The sequence below is a fragment of the Xenopus laevis genome, chromosome 2L, assembly GCF_017654675.1.
Source record: "Xenopus laevis strain J_2021 chromosome 2L, Xenopus_laevis_v10.1, whole genome shotgun sequence".
NCBI classification, from domain to species: domain Eukaryota; kingdom Metazoa; phylum Chordata; class Amphibia; order Anura; family Pipidae; genus Xenopus; species Xenopus laevis.
In genome coordinates, this window is record NC_054373.1 from 148,874,067 (window position 1) to 148,895,652 (window position 21,586).

Genomic DNA, 21,586 nt, shown 5'->3' on the forward strand with positions numbered 1-21,586 from the left:
TCCTTCTTCTTTCAGCACAGCATCAGACTGCCAGGGGTAAAACATCTGGATATGGAAAGCACTTTGTCAGTGCAGAAGCCTTCTGCAAATTCAGTTAAAAAGATGGTTCACCTTTAGGTTAACTACTAGTATATTATAGAATGGCTAATCCTAAGTAACTTCTCAGCTGGTCTTCATTTTTTTCTTTTTTATAGTTTTTTAATTATTTATCTTTTTTTCTGACTCTTTCCAGCCTTCATATGGGGGTCACTTACCCCCATTTAAAAACCAATGTTCCGCAAGGCTACACATGTATGGTTATTGCTACTCTTTATTACTTGCCTTTCTTTTCAGGCCTTTTCCTATTCGAATTCTAGTCTCATATTCAAATCAATGCATGGTTACTAGGGTAATTTAGACCCTAGCAACCAGATTGTTGAAATTGCAAACTGTGAATTTGTGAATTTGTGAATTTCCCGGAAATTCACGAAACTTGCTAAAAATTCGGGAAACGGCGCTGGTGTCTCGTTTTTGATGCCGGCGTCAATTTATTTTTTGACGCCAGCCAATTTATTCGCAGGCGGTGAATCGTGGGAATTCACCGTGAATTTGCCCCTCACTATGTATAATGCCTACTGATTTTTGCTTTGAAAAAATTAATCTTTTCTGTATAGCTAAAGGTAAAGCTTATTTCTAAAAATAGAAATGTAGGCAAGGATTCAACTGAGTGAAAAAGACAGACACGCATTTTAATTTTTAAGTGTGACTGTTGTTCATTTATTTTGTAAAAATAAAAAACCCTCTAGCACAATGTATTGTTACCAGGTGGGATTAGCAGTTTTTGTGGCTATTGGTTTATAGCAGTGTTCCTTGAAGCTGTAAAAGATTTGCTTTCAGTATGGTACCTACAGAAGGTAAATAGAACCACCTTGACGTACTGTATTTGTAGTGCTGCTCAATAACATGCTGGTGACTAGAAATAATCCACCTGGTGAGAGGCTAGAGAGGTCTATTATAAGCACCTGAGCGTATAAATAGAACAAGCAGGACTTTGGAGCCCTGATCCCTTGAAGTGCTGCTCACTAACTTGCTGAGTTACAAGAGTTTATAACAGCAGTAATTTACTGTAAGTATGCTACAGATTACCTTTTATTGCTGAGGTTGACACATTGTCAAGTCAACAGATAAAAGAGGCTAAATTATTATTTTTTTAATTTGCTATAAGTCTGTGGATAGTGTTAGTTTGGTTAAATTTGTTTTATTTCTGATAGCCCCCTCTTGTTTATTTTCTGCTCTTATATTCTCTCTTCTAACTGTCTAAGTATCCTGGGTGCAGTTAGTTGTCCTGGTGGGGATAGTAAGTTGGCTTGTCTCTGAATTTTTGAAAAAAAGTGTTTTTTTATTTGGCCTGAATTTTCATGTTGTTTATGCAACTATTGTCTTAGATTTTTAGATGACATTTTTATTTAATAATAGATGAATTCTTATAATCATTAACCTTGCAAGTTGTGTTTTCCTTACAGATAATCAGATTTCCTATGGTTCTATTGATATCTCATCAGATTACTGATTAAATGGTTATTTATCTTCTAAGATAAACATCCCTAGTATGTCTTTCTGTATGCCTTTGGTTTCTTCTTTTCAGCTTTCGGCTGAACAATTTTTTTTACTGTTTGTTCTTCCTCTTTAACCTGTACACAATATTATTGGAATTATATATTTGTGTATATTAGGAATTCGCTACAACTTTTATCTTACTAAGAATCCAGGAAGATCTCCAGCAGTTTTTCCAGAAAAGAATCCAGAAATATTTCCAGCAGTTTGATTTCATTAGCCATTCCTAACAGGGAAGTTTTTAACCAATAGACACTTTAGCTGTGATAAAAGTGTCAGTCAACAGTATGGGGCACATTTACTAAGGGTTGAAGTGAATTCGAAGTGAATTTTTGAATTCAAAAACACACACAAAAAAGTATTTTTTGGGTACTTTGACCATCGAATAGCCCAAATTCGACTTTGACTTTGATTCGAAGGGAAAATGCTTTGACTATTCGACCATTCGGAAATCGAAGTACTGTCTCTTTAAAAAACTGTGACTTCGACACTTCGCCACCTTAAACCTGCCGAATTGCTATGTTAGCTTATTGGGACCTCCTAGAACCTATAGCCAGTATTTGGCTAAGTTTTGAGAAGTCAAAGGTTTTTTTTGTAAAATTGTAAGATCATACGATTAAATCGTTTGTTTCGAAGTACGATCGTAGTACGATCGTACGATCTTAAAAATCCTTCGACTTCGAATGTCGAACTAGCCTATTGGATGGTCAAATTTCGACGTTTTTTTCACTTCGAAATTCTACCCTTGATAGATCTGCCCCTATGTGTTTGGCTTCTTTGAGATGCTGAAAGTTATTCTACTGTACAGAATGGTGCTCAGTAACTGCACTAATCCTTGCTCATGCAAAAGACGGAATTGCGAGGGGAGACTTAAAGGGGTGGTTCACTTTTAAGGTAACTGTTAATATGTTGTAAAATGGCCAATTCTAAGCAACTTTACAATTGGTTTTCCTTGATTATTTTTTATAGTTTTACAAATATTTGCCTTTTTATTCTGACTCTTTGCAGTTTTCAAATGGGCGTCGCTGACCCCTTATAAAAAAAACAAATATTCTGTAAGGCTACAAATGTATTATTATTGCTAATTTTCATTATTCGTGTTTCTAATCAGGGCTCTCCTATTCATATTCCAGTCTCTCATTCAAATCAATGCATGGTTGCTAGGGTCATTTGGACCCTAGCTACCAGGTTAGTTAAAATGCAAATGGAAGAGCTGCTGAATGAAAAGCTAAAAAACCTTAAATAATAAAAAATATGAAAACCAAATGCAAATTGTCTAAGAATATCACAATCTACATCATACTAAAAGTTATCTCAAAGGTGAACAACCACTTTAATATAGAGTTAGGCTAGAAATGCGCCACCTTATAGATATGTGCCTGGTAAGGTGCCAACAGCAGCAACCTGCTGCACATGCTCTGGGCTGCTATCAGTTAACTCAGGATTAGGGAACAACTCACAATATAGATTTGATATAAATCTAAAAATTAAAGCTATAAAGCTTATTTCTAATTAATAACTTTAATTTAAGTATTTACTTTCTGTTAATGTGTTTTTTAATGATTTCTGACAACCCCTAAGCTTAGCTTCTCAACAGCAGCCCAGAGCAAAATGAGCATGTGCAATGTTGTAACAAGATGAAAAGATGAGGAACTCAATAGATCAGGTTTGAAGGCATAAATATGAAGGGTTAACATACCTACGTGCCGACCCTTGTAGGCCTCTGTACTTGTTTTTCTGTTCGACCCTGTACTGTCTCTTCATAGACAACCTTGCATAAGTATCATCATGTACTAAAAACAATATTATCAGCTTGCCTCAGACAAAATATCTTAGCTAACGCGAATGCACATATTTGTCTCTTTTCTCCATCCTGAAGGATATACCTATTACAGACATATACTTTGCTAATACGTCACTATATTAGGATGTCTTTGCTTATACCCTATATAAGCCTATGTTTGGACTACAATAAACGGAACTTGTTATTCTGATCCACTCGTTGGTGTTTCTTTGTGCAAGTTCCCCGGATCCGGAATACTAGGCATTGTTGGTCAGACGAAATCCAAAGGTTCCAGTAGCAGTCGGTTCGTTGTCCCCTTCAGTCTGGTGTCAGAAGTGGGAAATAGCAAGCGGCACGGACAGGTAAGGAAACATCTGTCTTATAGACGATATTTTTCTTACCATCCGTATATGCTTAATGCTATATTCTTAAGCTTAAAGGGGAGACAAAAGAAATCCCTGACGAGGGATTCAAAAAAAAAAAAAACAAGGAAATCCCTGACGGGGGATTCCAAAGGAGTTTTAGGTAAACTCCCGGTTTCTGGAGTTTTAGGTAAACTCACGGTTTCACAAGTTTTAGGATCCCGGTTCATATATTATTACTCCTGGAACGGATTTCTGCTGTAACGTCACTGCCTTGTATTCAACTGCATGTTGTCTGTGTCTGTGTTTAACTGTTTGTGTGTTATGACAATGTTTAAAGGTTAAAGCATATTTTTTGTTGTGTATAATACATGTAAAACGATCGCTATATTAAGGAATACCTCTGTGAGTTGACAAGGTTTTGCCGGGACCCTCGATCCCAAGACAGCCCGTAAATTGTTTTGATTTATTGCGATCGCTTTACTCTATTTCTTTTTCACGTCTTGCTTGTGCTCAGTAGTAGTATTTGAGTTTAGAAACCACACGTTCCCTATAAATCACTATTAGTGTACATGAGCTCTGCCATCCAGAGACAGGCTGTATTTTTTTAGTATTTCTGAAATTTAGGATATAAGTTGTAATAACCACTTATATAGTATTTTTTCAAATAAGTAGTCTTCCTTAGGAACTCTCCAGCATGTAGTTGTGTTAATTCTGCTGGTCAAGAATGAGTTCTTGGTTTTGAAGACAGGCCTAGCCCCTCTTCAGAGCATAGTAGTCTCAATACGGTTATTTGCATTTAGGTGAGTTTATAGTTTAGGTTAATTTTACTTATTGCTAATTATCAACTCCCTGTTTCTCTGTGTCATTCATTTATTCATCATCATACTGACACTGTTGCTGCATATCGCAAACACACTGATAAATTCTATGATACTGTTGTTAAAACTGTTGCTACCAAACACAGATTAATTTCTTTAGGTTCTCAGTTACAAGATGATTTACAACACCATTGATATAATGTGTTTACTGGTTGACCTATTGGTTCTGCTATCATGCATTCTATTATTTATCCCCTTGTTATTGTTACAGTCATTCTTGTTCTTCTTGTTATTTTCAATTTATATCTTTCCTGTTCTTTTAGGAAGCGTATCCGCTCTATGATACGTACTTCAGAAAATTCTCAGTTGAAGAAAATACATTCTCATATGCCTTTTTCACATTAGATGATCATGTTATGATCAAAGAGGGGGTTGAAGGGTTAACATACCTACGTGCCGACCCTTGTAGGCCTCTGTACTTGTTTTTCTGTTCGACCCTGTACTGTCTCTTCATAGACAACCTTGCATAAGTATCATCATGTACTAAAAACAATATTATCAGCTTGCCTCAGACAAAATATCTTAGCTAACGCGAATGCACATATTTGTCTCTTTTCTCCATCCTGAAGGATATACCTATTACAGACATATACTTTGCTAATACGTCACTATATTAGGATGTCTTTGCTTATACCCTATATAAGCCTATGTTTGGACTACAATAAACGGAACTTGTTATTCTGATCCACTCGTTGGTGTTTCTTTGTGCAAGTTCCCCGGATCCGGAATACTAGGCATTGTTGGTCAGACGAAATCCAAAGGTTCCAGTAGCAGTCGGTTCGTTGTCCCCTTCAAAATAATTGCAGACATGGAGATGCTGAACCACTGGACCGGTACAGTAAGTTCACTATATAAAATAATAACAATTTCTACCAATATTGGGGTTTTTTTGGCATCAGCCATGTCCTTGGCAATATTATCTTCTTTTCTATTTCCATAATGACCCCCTTAAGTCTTTTTGCCCCTGTGGGATTCACCTCTTCCATTTCAGTAATGTTTCTCAATCACGTCAAACCTAATCTATATAATACACTGTTTTCATCTCTTGTTTTGCAGAACTCACAATGAAATGTCTATGTCGCTCTATGTTATGCTGTTACTTTATCTCTGGGCTAGTAGTGGGATTTGTTGTTACTTTATACCTGACCTGCAATGTTTCACTGGTTACTACATGGCATATACTTTCAAGTTTCCAGAAATGGAATAATGAAAACTTCATTAAAAGAACAGGTATGTTAAGAGCCTAAGTTCCTGTACGTTTATCTCTGTCTGTACTCTTTATGTATATGACTGTACAGTCTGTTAATTTGCTTTATGAAATGTTGACATATTAAAACTAATAACAAATTTCAAACAAGTATCCAGTGTTGATAGATGGGGAGTCCAAGTGCACAAGCCGCAGACCTTCAGCTTCAGGGAGGCAATAGATGCAATTAGGTATTCATAGTGGACTGGTACAAACCAGGCCTCACTCCAATACTTGATCCAGTTAAAAGTATATTTTATTTAGCAAAAAAAATATAGCCTTACGCGTTTCGTGCCTTATGCACACTTAATCATAGACTGATCTTCTGATTACACAGTGATATTTAAATGAAAATGAGCCAATCAAAGTCAAGCTTTGGGCAGCCAATCACAGAAGTTGATGTAAATAAATTTAGACTATCCAAGATTATACATAGAGTTACAAGCTCTAACAGTATAACAATTACATTTGAGAGATATTTTCTTTGTAATTAAATAGTAAACAAGATAAACGTTAAGGTGACAAAATCAGTGTTATAAACATTTGTAATAAAACAAAACAAGAAACATTATAAGATGCATGCCTTGTGGTTTTCTAGTTCCTAGAAAAAAAAGTTCCACTTAGCCTCCTGTTTTAGAAGTTTATCCAAAATCCTCCTCTAATATATGAGGAGACTAGCTAGCAGGACCTGATAGGGAACTGAAGCATGTCTGTGCTTGTGTGACTGCAGGGCTGTAATTGGCTGTCCCCCTCCTACTGTGCTTCTGGCAGGGACCACCCCTCATTTAAAACACAGACTTGGACCAGTGAACATCTATAGGGAGCTCCAATAAAGGGGCTATTTTAAAACATAATATTAATTTTTAGCACCATGTAAAAGCAACACCATATATTATTCACAAAATTAGGGGTTTATCCTATATGTCTCCTTTAAATTATAAGGGTAGACTGGCAAGATACTTGCGAGGGGACATTAGAGAGCATTATAGACAAATAGCAGGGGACTTTTTTTTCCAATAAAGAGGATCACCACACCAGAGGCCACCTATTTAGACTAGCAGAAAAGAACTTTAATGTGATAAATGATTCCCAAAATCCACAAGTCTGCCACAAGTCCTTCAAGTCATTATTTCAGCCATAGGTTCTGTTTTCTAACAGGGAGCAGTCTTTGTCGACCATTTACTCGAATGTACAACAAATGGATTTTTAGGGACAGCTCACACTGTCACTTACTAAAAGACATGCGTGTTCTTCCAACTCCTTTAGTCATTATCCCCCATTAAGTTTGCATAGAGTCATGCAATCCCTATGTGATTCTGATTACAAAGTTCCCCTGAGTTTTTTAATGAACTGTCATCTGCTAGCACAGCTAAAGAATCTAATATAGTTCCTTTATTTGCTAATATCTAGACACTTCTGTTTCCTTATGGTAAGGGTACACCTGGAGATACAGGGAGATTTATTCGCCTGGTGACTAATGGCCTCTTATTTGGGGCGACTAATCTCCCCGAACTGCTTCCCCGTGTCTTCCACCTGCTTCAATGAAAAAACGCTTGTGGCAATGCACTCGCGGAACTTCGATTTCTGAAGTCGCCCGAAGTTTCCTCACTTCATTGAAGCAGGCAGAAGACACGTGGGAAGCAGTTTGGGGAGATTAGTCGCCCCAAAGTTGAGGTGATTAGTCGATGAGCAACTAAATCTCTTCGAATGTCCAGGTGTGCCCTTACCCTTATATTGCTACATAGATTATAGTTTTTTGTTATCACCTGGGGCAGGAGTTTTCTGCAGCATAAATCTCAAATTCAAGTTTCCAAATCTAAATTTTTTTGAGATTTATTAAGTGCAAATAACTCAAAAAAATTGAATGGAATCTGGGTAGTATGCGATTTCATTGCACTCCATACCTTTTTTTTTTTTTGCTTGATCACGGTTTATAGTGCTTATTCAAGACTTTGAAATGAACTCAGAACCTTTTATTTTTTTTAATCTAACTAGTTACTTATGTCAGAAGGGCTCACTGTGGACTGAAGTGATTTACTGATGTTTTTTTTATGTTTAAAAGTTTACTGAATAAATAATAGGCTGTGTCAAAATTCCACAATTGCACATTCTTGTTAACCCAAATCTACCTCCTGGTGGATCCTATACCTTGTACCTTGTACAGAAAATAAACCTTCCTGCACCTTACTTGATAAGGGAAGGGCTTCCAGGGTCATAGAGGTACAGCTAACTATGGCTAGCATGTCTACATAACAGTGATAAGCGAAACTGGCCTGTTTTTCTTTGCCCACAATTGTTCATGGAAAAAGTTGCGAAATTCCGAAATTTCGAGTGTTGCCAAATCCATTAGAGCCAATGAGAAGGCATCAGCAAATTGTTGTAGACCAAAATATTATTTTGCTAATATTTTTAAATGTAAATAAAAATGTATGTAAATAGCAAAAGTGCTCAGAGGAGCAAATTAAATGGCAAAAACTTGAAAATTTAGTATATTTAGTATGGAATCCAAATTTTTAGTGGAAAAAAACCCCTAACATTTTTGGAGATATTTTAAAAAGTCAGAATCCGAAAATCCAGCATCTCAGACTTACTGACATTGTACAGTATATAAGCCAATGGGAGAGTTCTCTATCCTATTTGGAAGTTTTTGTGGTCTGCTCTGGAATTAGACCCAAAATCCGACTATTTCAGACTTTTCGGGCAAAAATCAGAAAAAATCTGGCTTTTTGGTAAAAAGCCCAAAAAAAATTGAGCGATTCGTGAAAAAAAACTAAAAAAAGTATATTTCACTTCGAAATTTGACCTTTGATAAATCTGCCCCTAAGTGTAAGTGAAACAGAGTACCTGGGAGGTGTGTCCCTGATCCATTTCATTTTCGTTTATTCATAAATTGACATTGTACATTCCTGACAAATATCCCTAGAGGAAACAAAATAGTGAACAATATGAGCCAGGCCTAATGTGAGCTAAACCTTATCGCTCCACATTAGTTACATAGTTACATAGTTTAATTGGGTTGAAAAAAGACAAAGTCCATCAAGTTCAACCCCTCCAAATGAAAACCCAGCATCCATACACACACCCCTCCCTACTTTTAATTAAATTCTATATACCCATACCTATACTAACTATAGAGTTTAGTATCACAATAGCCTTTGATATTATGCATGTCCAAAAAATCATCCTAGCCATTCTTAAAGGCATTACCTGAATCAGCCATCACAACATCACTCGGCAGTGCATTCCACAACCTCACTGTCCTGACTGTGAAGAACCCCCTACGTTGCTTCAAATGAAAGTTCTTTTCTTCTAGTCTAAAGGGGTGGCCTCTGGTACAGTGATCCACTTTATGGGTAAAAAGGTCCACTGCTATTTGTCTATAATGTACTTGTAAAGTGTAATCATGTCCCCTCGCACACGCCTTTTTTCCAGAAAAAACAACCCCAACCTTGACAGTCTCCCCTCATAATTTAAGTCTTCCATCCCTCTAACCAGTTTAGTTGCACTTAGTCTCTGCACTCTCTCCAGCTCATTTATATCCCTCTTAAGGTCTGGAGTCCAAAACTGCACTACATACTCCAGATGAGGCCTCACCAGGGACCTATAAAGAGGCATAATTATGTTTCATCCCTTGAGTTAATGCCCTTTTTTATGCAAGACAGAACTTTATTTGCTTTAGTAGCCACAGAATGACACTGCCCAGAATTAGACAACTTGTTATCTATAAAGACCCCTAGATCCTTCTCATTTAAGGAAACTCCCAACACACTGCCATTTAGTGTATAACTTGCATTTATATTATTTTTGCCAAAGTGCATAACCTTGTATTTATCAACATTGAACCTCATTTCCGGTTTGCTGTCCAGTTTTCCAGTTTAGTCAAATCACTGTGCAAAGTGGCAGCATCCTACATGGAACCTATAGTTCTGCACGATTTAGTATCATCTGCAAAAATAGAAACAGTACTTTCAATGGCCACCTCCAGGTCATTAATAAACAAGTTGAAAATCAAGGGACCTAGTACAGAGCCCTGCGGTACTCCACTAACAACATTGGTCCAATTAGAAAATGTTCCATATACCACCACTCTTTGTAGTCTATCTTTTAGCCAGTTCTCTATCCAGGTACAAATACTATATTCCAGGCCAACATTCCTTAATTTAACCAGTAACCTTTTGTGTGGCACTGTATCAAATGCTTTAGCAAAGTCTAAGTAAATCACATCCACTGCCATCCCAGAATCGAGGTCTCTACTTACATTCTCATAAAAAGAAATTAAGTTAGTCTGGCAAGATCTATTACGTATAAAACCATGCTGGCACAAACTCATAGTATTATGATTTGCTATGAAATCCAGTATCTTATCCTTTATTAACCCTTCGAAAAGCTTTCCTACCACTGACGTCAGACTAACCGGCCTATAGTTTTGAGGCTGAGAACGGGAACCTTTTTTGAATAGAGGCACCACATTAGAAATTCGCCAGTCTCTCGGCACTATGCTAGATTTCAATGAATCCTGAAAAATTAAGTAAAGAGGTTTGGCAATCACAGAGCTAAGATTGCTAATTACCCTGGGATGAATACCATCTGGCCCTGGACCTTTGTTAATCTTAACATGTTCTAGTCTCTTTTGAATTTCTTCATGTGTGAACCATGCATCATTAGTTGTATTACTAGAATTGGGACTGTTAAGAAGGAAACCTTCATTTACTGGTTCCTCATTTGTGTAGACAGATGAAAAATATGAGTTCAGAATTAGTGCCCAACCTCTGAAGTATGAATGGAAGGCAATCCCCCCCAAGAATGAGAAAAGCCTGTTTTATCAATAAAGAGAGAAGCAACTTTATATTAAAACCCTTAGTTAAGGAATGGGATGCTGTACAGACAGGCATTCGCATACTTTTGGCCAATAGTGTATGCATACATATTTGTGAAGAAAGATGCACGGTTGGCAATTACTTTTTCACATATTAAACAGGAAAAGTCACTGATAATGAACAATAATAACTTGCCACAAATGTCTGACAGTGTGTGGCCAGATTAAAAACAACATACACAATGGTACAAATCTTCTACTAAGCTATCTATTTTCTCACTCTGTATCATCTCAGTTACTTTTTTGTTTTTCCTAATTATTAGTCAGTCACATTCTGTTGTGCTCTTTCATTATTTTTTCTATTAACTGGGCTTATTCTTCATCTTGTGTGTCTGAAATATGAATTACTGTTTTTGTCTTCAGATAACACTGTGAGCGAGAATCTTTCTAAGAGAGTCAGAGTCCTTTGCTGGATAATGACTTCACCAAATAACTTGCTAACAAAAGCCATTCATCTTAAGCACTCTTGGACCCGTCACTGCAACACAACATTATTTATGAGCTCCACAGCCAATGAGAGTTTTCCAGCAATTGGACTGGGCACCAAGGAAGGGAGAGACGAGCTCTACTGGAAGACAATAAAAGCTTTCCAGTACATACACCAGAACTATCTGGATGAAGCAGACTGGTTCTTGAAGGCTGATGATGACACCTATGTAGTGATGGAAAACTTGCAGTTTCTGCTTTCCAATTACACCCCTGAGCAACCTGTCTATTTAGGCAAGCGCTTTAAACCTTTTGTTAACCAGGGTTACATGAGTGGTGGAGCTGGTTATGTACTAAGTAAGGAATCCCTGAAACGTTTTGTTGAAGCTTTCCGTACTGGTGTCTGCACTCACACGTCTCCTGTGGAAGATCTTGCCCTGGGTCAGTGCATGGAAAAGCTAGGAATTACACCTGGGGACAGTAGGGACTTGGAAAAACGGGAGACCTTTCATCCCTTTACACCGGAAACCCATATAACCTCTCGTTACACGGAATCTTCCATGTACTGGAATTACTGCTATTATCCTCTCATACAGGTGAGTTACATATATGAAAGTCTCTACAGTATATTCTCTGTTTTTTACAAAATGTCATGAGAGGTTGACCAAAAAAATAAAAACAAAACAAGCTACTAAGATACTTACTAAGATACTAGAAAATAAGAGTTGTTCTCTGAGCAGCTTGGATCATTATCCTTTGAAACCATTAATAAGCTTTATATAAACACCATCTTATTTTGTTGAAGCTAATACCTCCCACTATTGTTGCTATGGGGTCAGTATAGTATAAGGACTGTACAGGAGTGTTTCCCCATTTTTGTACTTCTTAAAGAGCCAACTCCAACCAAGTGATGGGACACATTCTGTTTGTGCCCAAGGCCTGGTACCCAGCCAGTCCCCTTCCCAAATGTAGGCTTCTTGCCAGAATTAGATCCAGCAACTTTTGATATCAGAGACAGCTTGTCATAACTAATGATCAGCAAGCCTGCCTCATTTTCTTTCAACAGAAAATTAGCAAGATAGTGAATCTTTGCTGAAATCTCACTGAAGTCTACTGGCAAAATGCATTGGACTCAATGGGCATTTTTTCTAGTGTCAAATGTATTTGAGTCAATTGCTTTTTTTGCGTTTCTCTCATGCTAAATTAAAGTCAATGGGTGTTTTTCTCTAGTTTTTGGTCCCATATGCATTGAAGTCAGTGGATGCTAGTCAGTAAGCATTTTATACACTTTTTTATATTTCCTTATTGTCACCTTTTTCAAACCAGTGCATTCTGCGTTTATAAATGTACCCATCATATAAAAGTAAAACTAGGCATTGCAACATTATGATTGCAAAAGAAGCAGCTGGCCTGTCCAAATTGCAACTACGGTAATTATATTCTGATTTCCACTGCAGTCCAAAATGTTTATCGTGAAATATTTTTGCATTAACCTTTAAGAATACCCGAAAAGGTAAACCTTTTTTGAAAGAATATCTAACTTGTTCTTTTTCTGGGTTATGTCTGTAACATAGTTTATGGTATTTACATGTTTTACAAATCTCTTTAGGGCGCACAATGTTGCTCAGATCTTGCAATATCATTTCACTATGTTCCTCCTGAACTCATGTACACTCTGGAATATTATACCTACCACCTGAGGGCGTATGGATACCAGTATCGTTACCAGCCTCCATCAATGGGATTGACTACAAAAGCTCCTGTTCACTTCAACTAATATACCAGGAGAACTCTGCATGAATTCTAAAATACTGTGCACTCTACAACTGGATTACTGGGACTTGTCCAAAATGATTCCTTGCTGTTACAGTGCCAAATGATTCCTTGCTGTTACTGTCATGTGTAATTTTATACATAGTTAATTTAGGTTTTATAAAACTTAAAACAACTGTCCATGAAACTCTTCAGTGTGTTGTTAATACTCTGCCTTGCAAAATATTTCCACTACTGAAAACATCCCCAATACAATATCACTGGTTGCCTAGGTAAGAAGCCCTGTACCTGTACCTTTGAAAGTCCCCAGGTACACGTTGTCTCTTTTATCACAATGCCCTGTTGAGTAGTTCACTAATACTATGGAATGGTGCAATCTGCTTGGTCAGATGGGAAGGCATGTGACAATGGCGTAAATGAAAGGCATGCTAAAGTTCAGTATCTTTGAAAGCCCCTGGATACTCTTCCAATATATGCAATGCCATTGCATGTGAGGTCCAAATTTTTTTGAACCAAAAAAACCTGTTGATCTTCTTGTAGATGAAAGGGTGGTTCCTGAGAAGTTGTTTTAGGGTTTCTTTTTATTAAATAAATGCAAATAACTTAGTTTTGCCCAAGAAAAGGTAAGTTTTGAGTGGATTGGGGGTGGGCAAAGGGCTTTGTTAGGGTATTACAAATGTATCCTACATAGACCCCCCTCCCCGGGCAAATGCCCCTAACGTTTTACGGGCGTCATCTTCAGCCGCTTCAGTAATCTTCAGAATGAAATGCCCGTGGATGGCGCCGGTGAACTCCGATGCCTTAGTCTGCACCGTGGGGTAAGACGTTAGGGCCATTTGCCGGGGATAACACTTAGGCTGGGGGGAGGGGGGTCTATATAGGGTAGGGGGTAGGGTTTTTTAACTTTAGGGTTGAATTCTCCTTTAAAGCATACCTCCCAACTGTCCCATTTTTCGTGGTACAGTCCCGATTTTGACAGCTCAACCTGCAGACCTGGGTTTGTTACTGAAATGTCCCGACTTTCTCTTTGATCTCCTGCACTGAACAGGCAGAAAAAGATACAGTGTTTCTTAATTGGCTTTTGGCAGACAGGCCAGAATAGATACTTAGATACTTTTGTAACAATTTAAAATAAGCAGGTCTTTTGGAGAAACTGATTTGCAGCTTAAAGGGCAATTCACCTTCACTAGCAAAACTCTAATAACACAAAAAACACAGAAATGTGTTCAAACCTTCATAACTTGCCAAATTTTGTAAAATGGACATGGTAATTACGGGATGTGGCCACAAAATGGGCGTGGTCAAAACATTGCCGCACTCCATACTTATTTCTCTTTCTATTTCTAAAATTTTGGGTGATTATGAATTTAGTAAATTCATTCATTCAAATGTAATGATAATATTGTTAAGCAAGCACACTTTATATCATATGCAACCAGGTGCTCTGGACATTACTTTTTAGAAAGTTCAGCACATTGCCATTATATAGGCAGGTCATTCCTGTATATTTAGACATTTTGATTGACAATGTTATTAAATATATACAAAAGTGAAAGGAAGAGTAAAAGTTATACATAGTTGTTTTACAAAAGGATAGTGGTGCTACACATGGTGCTGTGCTTCGGGTCTTCTCAAAAGTCAGATAAAATAAGATGCAGTATCATACAGTCCTTCCTGAATGTACACTAATATTAATAGGTTTTCATTAATTAATGAATATTAATGCTAATATGCACTACCATTATAAATACATAAAGTTAGAAGTTAGGTAGCTGGGACCAGCTTTCAGGGGTAAAGCAGCTCACAACACAACTCATGAAAGTCAGGTAGTTTGATTTTTAACATAAAATAAACAGTAAAAAATAAAATTCTTGCCACTTAATGGGCTTCTAACTAACGATGCAAAAAGAGTAGAGTAAAAAGCACCTTCCACCAATCAGGAAACCAAGTAAATGGTGTGCAGGGTCAAGTATTATATGATAAATGTTCTATAGAGAGTAAAGAATGACCCAAAAATTGCACCACCCCATTTATTATTCCATAAATCCCATGAACAAAAAGGTAAAACTTAACCTTTATTGGTATGTATTAAAATGACACCAAGGGTGAAAACCAAAATGATTAAAATTACAATAAGGAGGAGCACATTGTTTGCTGAATTGTGTAGTATACCCCAGATGCTTAGGGATTGATCGTGTTCAAAACTGATAGCATCATATGAGAAGCATCATAGTGGGAGTTAACCACATTAAGTTCTGTGAGTTAGAGCAAAAGGCTAAAAGGCTAATAGCACTCAGTTCCCCAAAGGGTTAATTGACTGATGAGTGCGAAATTATACAAGTTACAACTGCTTGTTAGATAGAATTGAAACGTGGGCATCACTTGTATAAGCCCAGAGCAATTTCTGAAGTAACCCTCATGAGACAGGAAGTGTGCAGTTTAAAACCCTGCCTATGGAGATTCAGTTGTCAGCGCTGCATTCTATCAAAGTTAACCACTATGGTGCCATTCATCCACCCACCCTTGACGCACCCCCAGATTCACTATGTAGTCAACGGTGAGGTATATTTCAGGATAAGTAACTTAAATTACAGCAAATTGTCTACCTGCCTAATTGAGCTAAAAAAAGTAACCAGCGCCTGACGCGCGTTTCGCTCGCTCAGCGAGCTTTGTCAAAGGCAATCTGCCTTTTTCTGTCAAAGTGACAGAAAATGCTGAAAAGCCGGAAGGAGCCCAAAGATTACCAAAGCGCTGGAAGATGACCTCTGCGGTGCTCATTCGGCATTTGTGGCCACACTAATCCTACAGGGGACACAATTAGCAGGGGGGAGGCAGGGAGGGGGGCCAGTAGGGACTTATCGCCATGGGGGGTTTAGTTCTCTTTTAAGTTAATTGGGAAGGTAGGTGCAGGTAGTTGTCCCTGCCTATGTCAAGTTGCTTTAGGTGCAATATGCACAGGACACTTTTGGAACTTTTGGCACTGACAAGGCCCAGTGGAAGGTCCTTTGTACATTAATATAAAGTGATCAGTTTTTTAGCAATTTACCACAATTTGAAGTTGGTGTAAGTGAGCCAATCTGTCCCATTGAAAAATTCACAAAACCATGTAAAATTTTAAAAACACATTGAAACGAATAGGTGGTTTTTATTGGTGTTTTTTTTTTTACAAACTACAATAGGAGTTTGTTACAACATCGCCACCTGCTGGTCATTTTCCAGACCAGTCTGACCACCAAGTAGTCAAGGAAGTTGTGAGGACAAAGAAAGAGGCTGCTCTGATGTTCTTCTGGTTAGGAAAACCTTTCCAAAATCTTTTGTAACCAGAGGAACATCAGAGCAGCCTCTTTCTTTCCCCTAACAACTTGGTGGTCAGAATGGTCGGAAAATACCAGCAGGTGGCGCTGTTGTAACAAAATTCATTCATATTAACAGTACATGTATACCTTTAATATTTTGGAATAAAAAATAAATAATGAATGTACATTGCAAAAGTGTTTATAATAGGACTCTCGTCAATTTAACATTCACACGGCCAAGAATCTTTCTGTATCAGCAGGTCTTACCAATTAATTACCCCTCTTGTGTCAAATAAAACTGTAAACGCCAATAAACAGGTCAACAATTTATTTTATAAATCTTATATTACATCAGTTCATGTTTGCAAAATAAACCTGCCAATAATACACACTTTTTTTCTGTTTTTTTTTGTGCCAGGATAGCACTGTCTGTTAAGCATTCCACTACAAGAAACCTGCTTGGGGTATTGACTTCTTGCGAAGCCAAAATATACTCTCTATTATTGTGTGCACAGAACACACATTCCCTACATATCACCTACAGAGCTGGGCAGGAATAGCCGCAGGACATATTTTAGAGAAGGCAGCCATCTGCTTAACCCTAGTTCCAGCCTGGGTTACCCATAGAAAGTCATAATATGTAAGGGGCTGATTTATAAAATCTGAACTGGGGAATCCTGACAGTCACAAAAAGTGTTCAAATAAATGTTCCATTCAGATAAATGTGCAGCCGCCCTGATTTAATTAAATTAATGAGGGATTTGGTTTTTTTACTGAGCAGAAGAGATCTGATTAGTTGCTATGGTGCAGTTTCGAGTGTTTAAATTAGAGATTTTTGCTTGCTTTCATACAGAAATATGCAATATGTTCATTATGCAAAATTTACTTCAATTCAAGGTATGACCATGAAGGTAAAAGAAATGCAAGCTGAATCTAGATACAGTAGGGCATGTTGCCTTTAGTTAAGAGATTGTTGAGTGCTTCTCCCCTTCAGAGATGATTTATGCAATGCAACAATTATTTTTTGTCAATGCAACCATGAACACATCTGTAAGGAGGATACATTTCTAGGCAAGACATAACATCACATTTAAATGTCAATATGAAGTCTCTTGATAGAAGGGCTAGAGGCATAGGGCAGGCAGTAAATACAGGGCCCCACTGCAGCCTGTGTCCACCACTGCTCCCTATCTTTTATAACGTAATGGTACAGGCAGTGTTGTATTCATACAGGGAAAAGCTGCAGGTCTCTGTGCTCCAAAATGATGTGCAAAGACTTGGTGCAATTCATTTAGCATGGAAGGCAGGTTGATAAGTGCAAAAAAGTTACATTGTACTCATTCCACACTTTGCCTCCTGCCTCCCATGTTGTATATTACAGTCACCAACATTTTTGCTTGAAATTATTCTTTTACCACTAGCAGTTAATATTAAAGGCCGTGATTTTAAACAAATATGAAAATGCAATTTTCTTAAAATTTTGCTACAGAATTTGGTTTGCACAGGAGCAACAGTGTTGCTGTTTGCAGACATATGGGTTACTTATCTCCGATCATTTAGTGCATTACTGTTTGTCAGATATTCTTATCTGCATTTTAGAGGATTTTCGGAACATAATGTTGTTTTTTTTCAGTCTGCTCTTCCCTTCCAGAGACATGATATATACAATATGCAGCTGACAAGAACGGTAATGTCCCTAGAAGCTTGTCTCCACCCAACACAGATACCCATCCCCTGCAGAAGCACCAGCACAATTCCTGGTCTTCAAAAGAATAAGCCAACTTTATATTTTCACAAAACATTTTTAAGTTTATGTATTATTTGTTAGCATTGGGCTCTTCAACACTTATGCTTATTAAAATGCTTCTTAAAATTAAAATGTAACCTTGAAAGATTCGAAAGAATACCAAACCAAATCCTAATTTGCATATAATTTGTGATTTCCCTTCCTGTCCCTAATCTGCATATGCAAATTTGGATTCAATTCGACCACGGCACGAGATTCCTGCTGTAAAAAAAGGCCGAATAATGGCTGAATGCCAAACCGAATCCTGGATTCAGTGCATCCCTACTATGTTTAAAACTCAAGGAATGGAGGAAACACTGGGGGTGCCAACATGTTAGCCCCAATATGTTAGACACTCACCTTTTATATGCTGAATTTTTTTCACTCAATGTCATATTTGAGTTGTAACACAATTTTTACAGCAAAAAAAACATGATAAGACTTGTGCATTAAACATTAGACCCTAGCCTTGTGCATTAGAGATTTTAATATATTGCGCATGCCTAAGCCTAGATAGGGGATCCTGTCCCAGTCCTCTGATTGCTGCAACCACTCCATGGAAATATATTAGTGATTTAATACACTAAAATATTGGCACTCCCCCCCATTGTATTACCCTTTCCTTGTCTTTTAAAAAACCCTCAGCACATTAATCAAAAGGAACGAAAGGAAATGTAGCTAGAAATTTTAACTATTGATAGACAAGTGCCCCCCCTCATACCCTAATATAAGTGGTTTGTATTAGGTTGGAAAATGGGAAGGTTTCTTTCAGTGAAAGTGGCAACAGACAGTGCGGGTTTATAGGTAACGTGTTCAGCATAAGAGAATTTAAAGGAGTCAGTCACAATCACAGTTTATACAATATCACAGGTACAACTGGAAAGTGAAGAAGAAGCCATAAAAGCAAATGCATATAAAAATACAATAATGTTAAGTCATTTACTAACATTTTTTTCCCTTTTTTAATTATAATTTTTTTTAACATTTTGGTGGTGTACAAGGGCAGTAGTCCATGACTCAGCAGTGACCCTATGCGGGGGTTAGTTACAGTGCAGTGCACAGATACACAGTCACAGGAATAGAAAACATTGTTGGAACAGTCATGTAGAGATAGAATTAGAATGATCCACATTGATATTATAGTACAGTATACTGTGCAGAATTGTAGCGCCAGTGGCTGTCAACATTTCTAACATCAACCTCCCCCCTCCACCATGGAGGGCCATCCTTTGGTCAGGCTCCCACATAAGATATAAAAGTTTACAGGTATATAAAATAGAGGTGCATTGGTCAGTCACCTATAGTTCCAAAAAGTATTTAGAACAGCAACATTTCGCAGTAAATATCACCCTTGTTGACCTTTAATTTGGGCTTTCAGAAATACCTAGAAGAACACATAGGCATTGTCCCCAGATCTTACGCTAACTGGCAAAAGACTAAGCTCCTGTCACTCCTCCAAACTATTATCTTTTGTCGGGCAGCTGTTATCTTGTGTCAGGGAGTTGGGGAGTTGCTGTCTGCTTACCTTCCCATTGTTCTGTTGTTTGGCTGCTGTGGGGGGTGGGGGTGATATCACTCAAACTTGCAGTACAGCAGTAAAGAGCTCACATGACTGCTGGCCCTTGGGAAACTGACAATATGTCTAGAGTAATGTCAGATTTCAAAATTAAATATAAAAAAATCAGTTTGCTCTTTTGAAAAACAGATTTCAGTGCGGAAGTCTGCTGGTGCAGCACTATTAACTGATGCATTTTGAAGACAACATGTTTACCCATTACAGTATCCCTTTAAGGTAGGGTTGCCACCTGGCCGGTATTTTACCGTGAAAATGATGGCTAATCCCAATGTTACTAATAGTGAAAAAAAAAAATATATAGGAAGGCCGGAATTTTTTTCCAGAAAAGGTGGCAACCCTACTTTAAGGTGTAGGTGTATGTTTATTAATACTTCTGTTGAAGTTTTGATGTCCTGAGTCCTTCAGCAAACCCACCACATCTCAAACGTATTTACACCACAATGCAGCTGCGTTTCTTGTGGCTTTTAAACTAATGTTGATATGGAAGTGCACATCTTTCATTCTTAAAGTTTCTTATTTGCCTACAAATTAAGTACATGATTTTGTCTACTATTTATGGTGAAATTCCAAACACATTTTGCTGTCTCAGGCATTTATGTATATACAACTTTTGACTGATGCCTAGGTTTTTTAAACATATATAACAATGAAATGGGGATTAAAAAAACAAAAAGTCTTAAAATACAGACTAATCATAACAACCCTTGATAAATAATGTATTTCTGTCTATAATAAAATACCATTTTCCAGTTGCTCTCCTATTCGTTAACCGATTAAATTATCCAAATCAATTTAAACTCTCTTTATTGCTGTAACATATTTAAAGGAGAAGGAAAGCTCCAAGACAGTTGATTGGCAACAGATTAGCCACAATAGTGCAAGCTAGAACGCTATATTTATTCTACAGAATGCTTTACCATACCTGAGTAAACAGCTGTAGACACTGTCTCTGTTTGTTTAGGATAGAAGCTGCCATATAAACTTGGTGTGACATCACTTCCTGCCTGAGTCTCTCCCTGCTCACTTACAGCTCTGAGCTCAGATTACAGCAGGGATGGGAGGAGCAAACTGAGCATGTTCAAGCCGTGCCCTGGAGGTTTCTACTGAAAACAGGAAGTCTGATACAGCCCATGTGTACACAATAGAAGGAAAGAAATGCAGTGTTTCTTTTGACAGAGGACAGAGGAGTAGCATTACTTTGAGGGTTTACTGGTGTATTTATAAAGACCTTTCTGATAAAGCTTACTTAATTTTATCCTTTCCTTCTCCTTTAAAGTACATTTTAGCTTGAACATTAAACCTGATAATTGCAGCTGAAAGCTTATCTAGCCAAGCCAATGCCCAAGTCGTTACTGCAATTTTGTTACTTCAGAGTGATTTGTCCAATGCTCTTGTTTTTTGCAGGACTGTCCAGCATTCATACCTAAAAAATGGGTGGAATTTAAGTTGGATTTTGTGAGTGTCAGGGTGTAGTTTAGGGTGGATGAGGTGGGATGAGGCCCTGGTCCAATTTGCCATTCACATTTTGGGAGGAATGCCATGGGTGAGGCCCCAGTTTTTGATAATTATATATAGTGACGGGTGAATTTGGGGCGTTTCGCTGAAAAATTAGTGAATTTCCAGCGAAATTCTCGAAAATGGCGCTGTCGTCTTGTTTTTGACCCGGCGTCAGTTTTTTGGATGCTGCCACAAATCCGCTGGCGCAAATGCGCCGGCGTCCAAAAAAACGGACGCCTGCATTCATTTTTTTTAGACTCCGGCGAATTTTGTCGGCGGTTTCACAAATTTATTCTGCGGTATATCGCTTGAATTTACCGCGAATTCACACTTGCCGCATAAATTCGCCCATCACTCATTATATATCATGTTGCAAAATGCAATGTGGTATTTTGCAATGTGTGTTACCTGTGTACCTATGTTCAGGTAACCCACCTATATCTAGACATATTTTGACCAATCAAAAGCAAATGTCTTGTTACAGCTTGGCA

The 21,586-nt window shown here is 37.7% G+C and overlaps 1 protein-coding gene across 1 annotated transcript; it reads left to right on the forward strand.

The window, feature by feature from the left end:
• Window positions 1–11,053: 11,053 nt before the first annotated feature.
• LOC108707741 (glycoprotein-N-acetylgalactosamine 3-beta-galactosyltransferase 1-like) lies at window positions 11,054–13,174 on the forward strand. Its single transcript, XM_018245723.2, has 2 exons — window positions 11,054–11,763; window positions 12,777–13,174. The coding sequence occupies exons 1-2, from the start codon at window positions 11,158–11,160 to the stop codon at window positions 12,942–12,944; spliced, it is 774 nt and encodes a 257-aa protein (XP_018101212.1). The 5' UTR covers window positions 11,054–11,157; the 3' UTR covers window positions 12,945–13,174.
• The last annotated feature ends 8,412 nt before the right edge of the window (window positions 13,175–21,586 follow it).

Coding starts and splice junctions, on each gene's coding strand:
- LOC108707741 (XM_018245723.2), top strand. CDS start 11,158: ATGACTTCACCAAATAACTTGCTAACAAAAGCCATTCATCTTAAGCAC. Junction 11,764..12,776: donor GCTATTATCCTCTCATACAG/GTGAGTTACATA, acceptor AAATCTCTTTAG/GGCGCACAATGTTGCTCAGA.